This window comes from Urocitellus parryii, chromosome 11 (genome assembly GCF_045843805.1).
Source record: "Urocitellus parryii isolate mUroPar1 chromosome 11, mUroPar1.hap1, whole genome shotgun sequence".
Lineage (NCBI taxonomy): Eukaryota > Metazoa > Chordata > Mammalia > Rodentia > Sciuridae > Urocitellus > Urocitellus parryii.
The window spans coordinates 123,388,596-123,402,472 of record NC_135541.1 but is presented as its reverse complement, the minus strand read 5'-3'; the positions used below and the strand labels follow the sequence as shown (position 1 = coordinate 123,402,472).

At 48.4% G+C, this 13,877-nt stretch overlaps 1 protein-coding gene across 1 annotated transcript; it reads left to right on the top strand.

Moving 5' to 3' along the window:
* The first annotated feature begins 11,909 nt into the window (after positions 1-11,909).
* Positions 11,910-12,371, top strand: Smcp (sperm mitochondria associated cysteine rich protein). The gene is made up of 2 exons (XM_077791456.1): positions 11,910-12,041; positions 12,234-12,371. The coding sequence occupies exons 1-2, from the start codon at positions 11,910-11,912 to the stop codon at positions 12,369-12,371; spliced, it is 270 nt and encodes an 89-aa protein (XP_077647582.1).
* The last annotated feature ends 1,506 nt before the right edge of the window (positions 12,372-13,877 follow it).

Below are 13,877 nucleotides of genomic sequence, written 5' to 3'. Positions count from 1 at the left end.
ATGGGAGGAAATCTTCGCTAACTGCTTTTCTGACAGAGGATGGATATCTAGAATATATAAATAACTCAAAAAAAATTTAAAAAACAATAAATAAGTGGGCAAATGAATTAAGCCGATGTGTTTCAAAAGAAGAAATAGAAAAGGTCAACAAATATATGAAAAAAATGTTCAACATCACTAGCAAGTAGGAAAATGAAAATCAAAACTACACTAAGACTTCATCTCACACCAGTCAGCAGGGCAGTCCTCAAGAAGACAGGTGATAATGAATGCGGCGAGGAAGTGGAGGAGAAGGAACACTTTTACACTGTTGGTGGGACTGTCAGTTAGTACAGCTGCTGTGGAAATCAGTGTGGAGTCTCCAGTGAAGTTAGCCAACCCCAAACGCCAAATGCCAAATGTCTTTTCCGATATAAGGAGGCTGACTCATAGTGGGGGTGGGAGGGGGAGCAGGGGAGGAACAGATGAATTCTAGATAGGACAGAGGGGTGGGATGGGAAGGGAGGGGGCATGTGGGTAGGAAAGATGGTGGAATGAGATGGACATCACTACCCTAATACATGTATGAAGACACAAATTGGTGTGAATAGACTTTGTACAAAACCAGAGACAGGGAAAACTGTGCTCTATCTGTGTAATATGAATGGTAATGCATTCTGCTGTCATAGAAAACCAATTAGAATAAAAAAAAAAACTTTAAAAACGAGTAGGCAGGGAACTACTGTGTGACTGAGCTGTACAGTTCCTCAGTATCTATCCTAAAGAACTAAGGGACTCTTCCCACAGTGACACAGACATACCATTTTATAGCAGCACAATTCCCCACAACCAAACTATGGAACCAGCCTAGGCGTCCATCAACGGAAATGTAGTGTATGTACATTTGAATGGAGTTTTTTTCTGTCATAAAGAAGAATGAAACCATGTCATTCACAGGAAGATGGATGGAACTAGAGGCCGTTATGTTAAGTAAAATAAGTCAAACCCAGAAGGTCAAAGGTCTTGCATTTTTCCTCATCGGCAGAAGATGGAAAGGAAAAGAGCAAAGAAAGGTGGTGGTGGTGGGGTCTCGTGAAAATCAAAGGGAGATCAGCAGAGGAAGGGCCCTCAGAGTGGGAGGTGGGAGGTAGGGTGGGGGTGCTGGGGGGTGAGAGGGCTGAGTCACATTGTTACATTGTGCGCTCCTATGCATACTGACCACAAGTCCCACCACTGTGTACAACTGTAATGCACCCATAAAAAGTGTGAGAAAACAAATAAATGAGTGAAGGTCCAAGTCCACGAAGAATTTCAAACGGTGGTGACCAGAAAGTCTTAAAAGAAGCAGCAACCGTGCGTTCAGGTGACTTGGAAAGGTAAAGATTCGTTTTGAACGGCATAGATAGGTTGGGAGTCGAGAAAGCTGTGCAGGGCCGAGGAGCTGAAGACCATCACGCATCAGTAGATCCAGGAGGAATTCTCTGAACCCCTCTATTTGCCTAAAAGGGGTGCATGCATTTCCCTTGGTGAGGTGACACAATCCCTCCCCCTCCGGATCAGAGAGAGAGGGCAAGCCTTGTCGCTGGGGGCAGAGAACCAGCAGGAAGATGAGTCGACCAACAATGCCTGCTAACATATGCCCCGCTTCCACCAACTCCCACACACCCTTCAGTTTCTCTCTGTAATACGTTGTCCTTTCAAACCCCAGACCTTTACCTTCTTTTTCTTTGGTTTGCATTTCTCTCTAAGCAGATTTATTGACATACAGTCCATGGATCATGTCGTCCATTTAGAGGGTACCATCTAGCGGTTCCCAGTGCGTTCATGGAGTAGGGTCATCACCACTGGAATTGGTTTTAGAGTTCATCACATAGAAAAGAGACTTTAAAGCCATTGTCAGTCATTCCCTGTTTCTCTCCCCCACCCCAACTATCTCCCCGTCTTCCACAATTATTTTCTGTCTCTCTGAAATTGCTTATTCATGGCCACACTTTAAAAAAAATCTCCTATTTATTTGTAATTACACACTCTTCTCCTGCCTCTCTCCAACTACCCGAGTCTTTGTATCTACCATTGTGCTCTCTGCCTCTGTGAGGTCAGTGTTTCTAGAGTCGCCTTGCCCTCCTGTGTCTGGCTTACTGCACTTAACATATTGTCCTCTAGTTTCATCCATGTTGCTGCAAATGTCAGAATTTCATTCCTTTTTATGACTAAATAGTATCCCTTTGGATTATAAATACCACACATGTTCTTTATCCATTCATTCATTGATGAATATTTAGGTTGAATCCTTATCTTAGCTATTGAGAATATTCTGAAATAAATATGAGAGTACAAATATCTCTTCAAAATACTTATTTTATTTCCTTTAGATACATATCCATTAGTGGCTTACCTGAATCAGATGGTAGTTCTATATTTTTAGTTTAGTTTTTTTTTCCAGGAAAATCCATACCACTTTTCCATAAAGGCTCTACTAGTTTACGTCTCCAACAACAGTGGTTAGAGTTCCCTTTTCACTACATCCATCTTTTTTTTTTAATAATAGCCATTCTGACCTGTAGGAGTTGATATTGCAGTTTCGGTTTACATTTTTTTTATATTAGTGATACTGAGCATTTTGAATCTGCCTGTGGCCAGTTATATGTCTTCTTTTGAAAGTAGAAGTCACTCAGATCTCTTATCCTGACCTGATTTTTAATTAGGTTATATGTTTTCCTACTATGGAATTGAGTTTATTATAAATTTTTGGTATCAATCTTCTGTCAGATGTACAGTTCAAAAATATCTTCTCCTCATGGAGAGATCTCGATCTATGTTCTTGGATCAGCAGAATTAAAATTTTCAAAATGGTTATACTACCAAAATCACTCTACAGATTCAATGCAGTTCCCATCAAATTCCCAGTGACATTCTTCATAGAAATAGAAAAGGCAGTCATGAGATTCATTTGGCAAAACAGGAGACCCAGAACAGCCAAAGCCAACATTAACAAGAAAAGTGAAGCAGGAGACATCACAATATCAGACCTTAAATTATACCACAGAATGATAGGAACGAAAACAGTCTGGTACTGCCTCCGGAATAGGCATGGACACCCACGGAACAGAATAGAAGACTCAGAGACAAACCACATCCATACGGTCCTCTCATGCTACGCAAAGGTGCCTTCAGCAAATGGTGCTGAGAAAACTGGGAATCCTTATGTAGCAGAAGGAAGGAAATTTAACCCCTATCTCTCACCCTGCATGAAACTCAACTCAAAGTGGATCGAAGACCGAGGAATAAGACCAGCTCCCCCGTGTCTGCTAGAAGAAAACCAAGGCCCACACTCCAGTATGTCAGCTCATAACTGGCTTCCCTAAAACTCCTAAAGTAGAAGAAGTAAAATAAAACATCAATAAATGGGATGGCATCAAACTAAGAAGCTTCTTTATAGTAAAAGAAGCAATTGAGAGTGTGAAGAGAGAGCCTTCAGAATGGGAGAAAATCTTTGCTACCTGCATCTCAGATAGGCATTAATCTCCAGGATACACAAAGAACTCAAAAAACTAGGGACCAAAAAAAGAAAGAACTACCTAACCAATAAATGGGCAAAGAAGCTGAACAACCACTTCTCAAATGAAGAAATACAAAGGGTCAACAAATATATGAAAAAATGTTCAACATCTCTAGCACTCAGAAAAATACAAATTAGAACTACATTGAAATTACATCTCACTCCAGTCAGAATGGTGATGATCAAGAATACAAATAACAATAAATGTTGGTGAGGATGGGGGAAAAGCTCCACTCATACATCACCGATGGGACTGCAAATCGGTGCCACCACTCTGGCAAGCAGTATGGAGATTCCTCAGAAAACTTGGAATGGAACCACCATTTGACCCAGTTATCCCACTACATGGGGTATATCCAAAGGATTGAAAGTTAGCATACCTCAAACACACAGTCACACCAGTGTTTACAGCAGCGATTCACAAGAGCCAAGCTGTGGAGCCAACCTGGGTGCCCTTCAACAGGTGAATGGATAAAGAAAATGAGGTCCATATACCAAATGGAGTATTACTCAGCCATAATAAATAATGAAAATATTGCATTTGCCGGTAAATGGATGAACCTGGAGACTATCATGCTAAGTGAAATAAGCTAATCCCAGAACTCAAAGGCTAGATGTTCTCTCTGATATGTGGATGGTAACCCACAAAAAAGGGAAGGGGGATTAAAAAAAATGAATAGAAGAAAAATCAGCAGACTAGAAAAATGAGGATCAAGGGAAGGGAGGAGGGATAGGTTGAGGAAAGGCAGTGCGATGGGTGTGACCTAACACTCCTATGTACCTATATGAATACGTCACAGTAAGTGTCGCCATCACGTACATCCACAAGACACTGATTAAAAAAAAATTAAAAGTAAATAGCAGAAAGATCAGTAGAGTAGAGGAAGGGAACTGGGGTGAGAACAGGAGGAGGAGGAGGAGGACTGGGGCTGAATTAGAAGAAAGTATATTCCATGGCTTTTATAATCACACAAAAGTGAGTCCTGTTGTCATGTATATCTAAACACCGCCCATAAAAATTAAAACAATATTTTCTCCCCATCTGTAGGTTGTCTCTTCCTGTTTCGATTGTCTTTTCCTTTGCTGGGGCAGAAGCTCTTTAGTTTCATGTTATTCCATTTATCCACTTTTGGTTTGGATGTCATGGAACATTCACTGTATTTTCTTCAGAGAGTGTCAGAGTTTCAGGTCTTATATTTAAATCTTCCATCTCTTTTGAGGCGGTGTTCTGCGTGGTGAGAGAGAAGGTTTTAACGATGCTCCCGACAGGTGGACATCCAGTTTTCCCCACACCATTTATTAAAAAGGCTCTCCTTTCCCCAATGTGTACCCTGGGAATCTTAGTAACTATCAGTTGGCTACAATGTGTGGACCTACTTCTGGGCTCCCTAGTCTGTTCCGTGTGTCTGCTCTGGGTCTTGGTGTCTCTGTTTCTACCACTTCCATGCCATTTAGGCTCCTGCACTTTCCGGTGTGTTCTGAGGTCAGGTAGTGTGTGACTCACTCAGGTTTGTTCTTCTTGCTTAAGATTGCTTTGGCTCTTTGGGGTCTTTTGTGATTCCATACGAATTTTAGGATTCTCTTTTCAAGTCTAACCACATCCCTGAGTATCCATTTCTTTTTCTGGGAGGCCCCTTTGCAGGTGATAAACACATCGGTGTGAGCCACAGGCCTTTCTCCTGTTAATTGGTCTTCTGTCACTGAAGTTCACAGGCCCCCATCATTGAATCTAAAAGGGTAAGATTTTCCTTTTCCATAGCAGAAAACAATACGTAGTGAGTTGGAACGCCAAAGGTCAGAACTCAGCCCTGCCAGAAGCTCCTTGGAGTTAGGAAACACGGGCCTGTGACCCACCAGAAAGTCTCCGTACCAAGCCCATGAGGAAGTCCAGGGAGGTGACACAGGATTGTCTCCTCCTCCAGGCTACTGGCTCTAGAACCAGCCCTACCAAACCAACCTGAGCTCGTCCTTGATTCCCTGGGGCCAGAGTGAGGTATGAGGGTGTGTAGAAGTACTTAGCCTTCCTAGGATGGTACTTAATTGCGGAAATCTCCCAGTACCCGCAGGCCCAACACCCACGTGCATCAGAATCAGTTGCACCAACACCAACGTCTGCCTGGGCACCTTGGCACCCACCCGACCCTCCTTCCACCTGGAGTAGTTCCTGGGCCTGGGACTGTCCTGATGGATCCAGGTCCCACAAGTCGACATTTCTGTGAAGGTAGTGATTTTCATCCCTTCCTTCTTTCAGCCGGGGTCTTAAAAAATTAATTGATTAAATTAAACTGGAACTCAGACACAGACCAGATGGTGTCGATGGTGATCAAGGCAGAAACGCCGCTGTGTTTAAAACCCGGTGTTTCCCAGCTTGTTTGATCATACAACCCTCCAGGGCACACCTGGGAAACACAGATCCACAGCTCTTCTCCTTCGCTGCGATGGAGAGACTGTGGCAAGTTCCCGAGAGAGTCTTCTCCTGGGGTCCGTCGGGGAGACGGCCCTCGCTGATGAAGAGTGGATCCCAGGAGCTCAGAGGAGGCTGCCTAGAACCCCCCCAGATGGGACAAAGCTGAGGCTTCACACTTGACATTTGTCTGTCATTCGGCAAACGTGTCAACCGACTGACTGACTGACCACTTCAAAAATGAAGAAAATGATGGAATTCTCTGAGTCACTGGAGATAAGCTTCTAATAATAGATGTACTTCAGGCTCTGATGAGAGGCACTTGATACCCATTATCTATCCACTGAGTTCTAATCACTATATAGTTGTTTCACATAGGTAATATCATTTAATAACACCTCCGAGAGCAAATATTATCATTCCTAAGTTACAGGTAAGGTAAACTGAGATTCATAAAGGCCACAGGGTCACAGTGCCGGATGTGCCCCTTGGCTCTACGTCCTGTTTGCCCATAAACTTGGGCAAGTTATTGGGTCTCTGTTCCAACTCCCCCATCTATGGATGTATTTGTGACCTGTTCCTGGCCCTGCTAGTGTGAAGGTCAGTGTCAAGCTAGTGCTCATCAGCATTTATAAACTTCTGTAATCTCACACACGCAGCTAGTAAGGAGCTGAGTGTGGATTTGAAGTCAGGACTTTCTGTTTTCAAACCTGTGTTGTCTACTAAGGCGACTCTGCGCTCTGGAGGAACTTGCTTTCAAAGGAAGCCCAGGGATAAAGCCGGCTCAGGTGCACATACAAGAGAAGGGATCTGCAAACAGTGGAGACCGCCAATGGAGCTTTGGATTCTCCGCAGAAAATTTTAAGCCATCTGCTTGTCCCCCTCCATACTCCAAGGGACAATGAGTGATCAGAAGAAGAGCACCTCAGTCTGAACCGTCCCAGACTCCAGTACCCTGTGGAGTCTCTGTGTCAATCATCCACACCCAGAGAATCTCTCCCAAATTGACAGGCAGTTGATCAGTGCGGATGAGCGAGCATGTCCGTCCACCAGTGAGTGACTTTTCTGAAAGTGTTCCTCTGGGTCATAAAATGCCCCACTAGTGTCGAGAAGCAGAATTTTGAGATAATATTTGAAATAGTTTTTCTTTTAGAGATGAGAATATTAAAATGCAGAAAAGTTAGGCACTTATTCAAGGTCATCCAGCAAAGAAGAGCAGAACAAGGTTTTGCACCAGCTGAGCTAAATTCTAACCCTGGGTCCTTTTCTTTTCTTCTCGCATGAAAAGCCAGATTCAATTTTTTTTCCTACCCTCTCAGGACTGTTAAGAAAAAGGGGAAGGAAAAGGAACAGAGTATATTCTTAGGGAGACAGTGGAGTAGAGATCTGGCATCCAGGTTGGGTCTGCTTGTGCTGCTGCAGAGCTTACCACCGCCCCTGCCCCCCACCTATTTCTTTCTTGCCTTCTCCTCTGCACCCATCTTAGCCAAACTGGCTCTTGCTGTCTTTTGGGCCAAAGTGCGTGGGAGGCTTCTAACACCTGGGATAGAATGTTTCTTCCTTCATTCCCTGTTCTTTCCTTAATATACCATGGGATCTGTTTATTAAGGACTCTTTTTAAAATATTTTTTTCCATGACTTGAATCAAGCGGCTGACATGGTGGTCTCCGTGGGTCCTCCACATGATGGGAAGGTGGGTCAAACTCTGCCAACACTACATGCTTCCAGATGTTAATACGCTTTAAGTGTGCACATGAGCAAAACTAGGACCTCAATCCTGCAAGACCTTCTTTGACAGGTCCGGGTCTTGGGAATAATCTAAGCCAAGAAAAGCCTGATCACTGACCACATTCAGGGCCATCAATCTTCCCTGCTGTGCAAATGGACTGGGGCCACCGCTCAGCGTCGGTGGGGGGTCCTGACCTGGGGATGAAGGGGTGCGAGTTTGCAACATGGGCACAGCAGCAGCTTCCTGTGCTATAAGCAGGGGTTCCTGGCCAAGGCCGAGGAATCTCAGGGGATGTATTCATCATCAGAAAAGATCCTGTTTCATGGGAGAATTTGTAAGGCCTGATTCAAAAGTGCATCTAGCCCTGGTGAGGAAGAAACCAAGACTCTTCTAAAAGGAGAGAGAGGTCAAGCCACCAACAAATGGCTTCAGACAAATGAATGGAGGAAACAAGGTGGGGATCAAGGGGACATTCCCGAGGCCAGAGCCAGCAGATCCTCGAGGGGAAGGTAGCACAGGTGAGGCAGGCTGGCGAGTCCAGCAAGGGCAGATCCCCGAGGAGAGGAGAGAGATTCCTGCAGATCCAGGGGGCGAGGGAGCACCCTGGCTCAGAGCTGGGTCCAGGTCTGCCTGGGGCCTGAGACAAGCTGGGTAGCAGCGGAGGACAGAGGAGCAGGGTTCTGCCTAGAGCTCCTGCCGTCACAGACCCTGAAGACAGGATCTGGTGGGGAGAGGGACCACCTAGAGCTGGCTGAATTGAGGCCAGAGGCTTGGGGCTCAGGGGTGGCCCTTCACCAGCCTGAGAAAGGTAAGTTTTTAAACTGGCTGGAAACCAAGCCATGGATGGGGAAGGCAGTGGAAGCCTGGTCTGTCCTGGGCTCAGCCCTCGCTCCCCTCCCCAGCTTGTCCCTAAAGACCCTGACAAGGGGATGTCTCTCTGACAAGGAACTTCTCAACAGTTCTTGAAGCCGTCTCCAAGCCCCTCTACAAATAATGCCACGCACCGCCCATTCCTTCCTCATTCAGCCAGTCGTCCACCATGGCCAGGTCCACGTCAGGCACCCGTGAAGGAGCTTGTGGACCCGTGGCTACTGGGACACAGTGGTAGACTGACGCGGACTCAGGAGATCCACAGGAGGTGACCCGGCCAGCAGACGCTCCACCAACAGTAGGTGTGTGTTTGGGGAGAGGAGGGGCGGGATGAAGAAGAGGAGCCATCCACCTGCCGGGGTATGAAGGTAATTTGAATTTTCCAAGGGCCACAGCTGTTAACAGATGGTGTTTGGGATACGGCTCTAAATCAGTGACCTCAGTTTCATGTTATGTTGATTGGAGAAAATTGTTGGTTCAAGAGCCCAGGGAACCCTTGTTTTATGTTCTCAGAAAAGAGGAGCCCCATGGCAGGGAGCATCTGACCAGGGAGGCAGGCGTACCCGAGCAGTGCCCAGAGGCATCCTCACGGTCTCACCCATCAGGGTACCAGGCCAAGTCACTAAGCCGCCCCGAGACCTCCTCCGAGCGAAAGCCACTGAGTAAAAGACAGGTCGGCATTTTTAGCTCTGGTCTGCCTCTCTGGCCCTCGGAGTGATGCTGGACTAAATAAGGCCCTTATTTCTACCGATGCTCCTCGGCCTCTTCCAGTCTCTTACCAGCGCTTGGAAATACCTACGGGTGATTCCCAGAGCCGCTTCAAACATGAAGCAGCTTCATCCTTCCTTAAGAGGCTGCATCTGAGCAAGGATAGGACTCACCCACAAGGCAGGGCTTTTTCCCTAGTCTCCCATCTCCCCTCACGCGAAGCTGCCCCAGAACCGGGAGGGGACCCAGTGCCAAGCAGGGAAGTCTGAGCGTCCCCTCCTGCCTCTCATCCTTTTCCTACCTGGGCTTAGTTTCCCCAGGGGAAATGGAAGGCTTTAAAACAAAGGGAAGGCGGGCTTTCTGTGTAGGATTCTTTGTTCCCCTTGGGTGAGTTGGTTCACCTCTCACAGCCTCAGATCCCTAATCGTCCCCGAGAGGTGTGGACAAAGGCTCTCGGAGATCCACTAAACCCCGAGGAGTCCCCTGCCTATGGGTGAAAGTAGGCCTCACCCTCAGCTCCTGGAGCCACAGACAGGATGGGAATCCATTAGATCCTCCATGTATTAATATGGTCACGGGAACCGCTGGTTTGAGCAGGCACATCCCTGACCCTCAGGAGCCCCCAGGGGAACCGTCCGTCAGGAGAGGCAAACATGGCAGCCAGGAGGTCTCCAGGGCTGGGGCTCAGGCAGAAGTGGGCCTCGGTGGGAAAGGACTTAACACTAAGCACCCCATGAATGAGCTTGGGTGGAGGCAGTTAGCACAGGCTGTCAGGTGTTCCGGTAGGGGACAGAGACAGATGGGTCAAGAAGGAGGGAAGGGCCATGTCCCCCTGACTGGGAGGAGTGGAGAATAAAAGGTTTCCCAGAAGAGGGATTAGTCGTTGAAAATTGATGAAATGGGAGAAGGGTGAAGGTGTGGTGGCGAAAGCCAAGCAGGTTTTCCCAGACCAGCAGGAGGGGTGGGGCTGGGGGGGGACAGGTCCATAATTCTGAACGTGGATGGCTCAGTGAGCGAGGAGCAAGATGCCAGGAACGGACAAGAGGACCTTGGACCTCCCCGGAGGGTGCGAGGAGTCTGTGATCAATCGTTCCTTACTCGAGCACCCCCCCCCCCGGCCAGCCAGCGATGCCCACCTGGACACCTCCCCCCTTCCCCTTCCCACTGTTCAAGTTCCCCTAAGTGTTCTATCCCACAAGGCGGGGAGAGCCACCGACTCAGTGGGAAAGATAGCAGGTGGCAGGGCCACCGGAGGACTCCGACTCCTCCAGATCCGACTCATTCAACCTTCCAGAGGCCACCTGTGTCTGCGGGGGAGGGTGGCAGTGGGACCCGGATGACATCATGGTCAGACCTCCGGTGCCATTAAATCAGGTGGGCGTTCTCCTCATGAAAGCTGAGTCAGAGGGTGACCAGGGGAGGGCAGTGAGTCATGGGTGACAGGTAAGGAATGCAAACAGGCCGCTGCGGCAGTTCTGCTTCCTGGAGGAGAGCTGCCATCTTATAAAAGCCAGCTGGCTCTCGCCTTCACAGCGACCCGAGTGGCCAGACAGACCGCTCTTCTCCCAGCACCAGGTGAGTCTCTGATGGCAACCTGCTTGAACTCACTGTTTATTTTTGCATTGACTCTGACTGGACAAGACGAATGGACCGAACGAAGAAGGTCGGTGCAGGGTACTGACTCGAGTTAGAGAATATCTTCATTTTAAATTAGAGCACAGTTTGAGTCTGAAGGGAACTTAGAGGTGGCTAAGTCTGTCACTCAGCGGACAGCCGTGGAACTGGGGGCCAGAGAAGGAAAGGGAGCCCACAGGAAGTTCACAGCAGGACAAGGGCTCGGGCTCAGGCCTACGTCACGGTTTTCCCTGATGTGATTCTTATTGTGGGAATTTTAGCTCATCTCGGGGATCTCTATTGAGCGCCTATTGCATTTAAGACAGAAGCTAGGCACGTTAGATAAACAGACCAGTATGGAACTTACCAAACGGACAACCTATCATGGAAGGCCATACAGGCAGATAAACAGCTGCAAGGCAAGGCAGACGGTATTTAGTTTAAGGAAAGCAGGGAAGGGAAGGGCTGGGGGTTGGGGGACCATTGGTTAAAAAGAGCTCTGGGTGGTGGCCTGTGACGTGCGTGAGCCATGATGGAGGAGTATTTATTTGACAGGCAGACATGGGAGGGAGACTGTGCATTCTTATAGGAAACTGCAAGCACATACCAGAACCAAACCCCAGGGGCTTGGGTTAGCATGGAGCCCCACTATGGAGTCTCATAGCTTTCCAAGCAGAATCCGGAATGAACGGACGACAGCCACTTCAGTGCTGCCACTCCCCAGACCGTCCGCCCTGGGTCTCCCCGAAGCCAGCTTTCTTCAGGCACTTTTCAAGGAGGGCTGCGACCTGTCTGGGGAAGAAGCTGGGGAATGAGCCCCCCTGAAATGGGGCAGAGCAGACTGCCTTTACGCTCCCCCTCCTGAGAGGTCCCGGAAACCATCAGAGTACATTTTCAAATGTAGGGGTCAGGGAGGGGAGAGGAGAGGCTCTCTCCTTTAGAGGGTCCTGAAATGGAATCTGCTGGGCACTGAACCTGGCTTCGTCTCTGTTGCATTGAGTTACTGAGTCAGCTCTTCTGTCTGCAGGCCCAGCCGTCACTGAAGCATGAGTTCCGAGCAGCAGAAGCAGCCCTGCACCCTACCCCCTCAGCTGCAGCAGCACCAGGTGAAGCAGCCTTGCCAGCCTCCACCCCAGGAACCATGTGTTCCCCAAACCAAGGAGCCCTGCCAGCCCAAGGTGCCTGAGCCCTGCCAGCCCAAGGTGCCTGAGCCTTGCCAAACCAAGGTGCCTGAGCCTTGCCAACCCAAGGTGCCTGAGCCCTGCCAGCCCAAGGTGCCTGAGCCCTGTCAGCCCAAGGTGCCTGAGCCTTGCCAACCCAAGGTACCTGAGCCATGCCAACCCAAGGTGCCTGAGCCATGCCAACCCAAGGTGCCTGAGCCATGCCAACCCAAGGTGCCTGAGCCCTGCCAGCCCAAGGTGCCTGAGCCCTGCCAATCCAAGGTGCCAGAGCCCTGCCCCTCGACAGTCACTCCAACACCAGCTCAGCAGAAGACAAAGCAGAAGTAACCTGGTCACAGCCACACCTTGAAGAGGCGACCACTGGATGTCCCTTTTCCGTTTTGCTCAGGAGTCCCATTTTTCTGTTGACCTTACGATTAACAAGAGTCATCATCCCTCCCTCTTTGAACCCCCCAAAAAGATATCCCTCACACTCAACTATGGAAGGTTCCTGAGTCTCTGAAGGTGACTGCAAGTCTCACTGGATGAGTAGGTCTTCCAGGGGCTCAGGGTTAATCTGAAGAGGGACGTTGGGAGGGATCAAGGGACTCTTCCCTGTTCTGCCCTCATTAAATCACTTTTAACTCCACGACTGGCTGTGTGTGTCTGTGGATGATCCAACCTTCCATACCCTCTACGCACGAAGCAGGACCTAGTCCAGTAAAGGCTGTGGTCAGATTTCAGGGGGAAGATGGCCAGCGACTGATTGGAGGATCCGTCTGCCCAGAGAAATCCAAGCCACCCTAAATGACCACCCTAAATCTTAACGTCTCAAATAATTAATCCACCCTAAATCTTAATATCTCAAATGGTTAACAAGTAACAAAACACAAACACTCAGAAATATATTTACAAAAGCGAAGCCCCTGATAGATCTAGTCCACATGGGCTCTTGAACTAGACAAAGACAAAATGGCTCTGGTGGTTTATTTAAGGGGGTACATCAAAGCCAGGGGTAAGGTTTCAAGGGCAGAGTCTTGCTTTGTGATGACTTGCAGTCAGCAGGTTGAGTGACATCTTGGCAGGTCACACCCGTGTCAGGTGCTGTGTGGGATCTTAGGCAGAGCTTGAGGGGGAAGTTCACCTGCATCAGGGGGTCAGTCCTGTGGGGAGTGCCCCAAGGAGTTCCCAGTGCCAGACTTATCCCCTCAGGAGGCTACAGTGCACAACACAGTCCACACACAGCCCACAGACGGCTCGTGACAGTTCGAACGTGGCTGAGCCTGGCGCTGAGAGCAGAGTAGGGGGGTGTTCTTAGATACAGGGTACTCGCGGGTTGGCAGTAAGAGGGTGGTCAGGGCCACCCAGCCTTCTTTACTTTCAGAAGCTACAGATAGAGCAGGGCTTTCTTCTTTCACCTAAGTGTATGTGGCACCTGCTTCAAGCCATCTCTGACTCTGAGTCCTTGCCTCCAAATTGTCCTCCTCCTCCTCCTCCTCCTCCTCCTCCTCCTCCTGAGAGAAAGAGAGAGAGAGAGAGAGAGAGAGAGAGAGAGAGAGAGAGAGAGAATTTTAATATTTATTTTTTAGTTCTCGGCGGACACAACATCTTTGTTGGTATGTGGTGCTGAGGATCGAACCCGGGCCGCACGCATGCCAGGCGAGCGCGCTACCGCTTGAGCCACATCCCCAGCCCCAGTCCTTCTTCTTTTTAAAAAAATAATTACAAAATAGTGCTGGTATATATTCCAACCTGATTATTTGTCGTCATTCACCTTTCCTTTTTGTCCCCTCTGCATGAAACCACATTCTCACAGCCACACTGCCACATGCTTACAACAGACTCCCATACCCA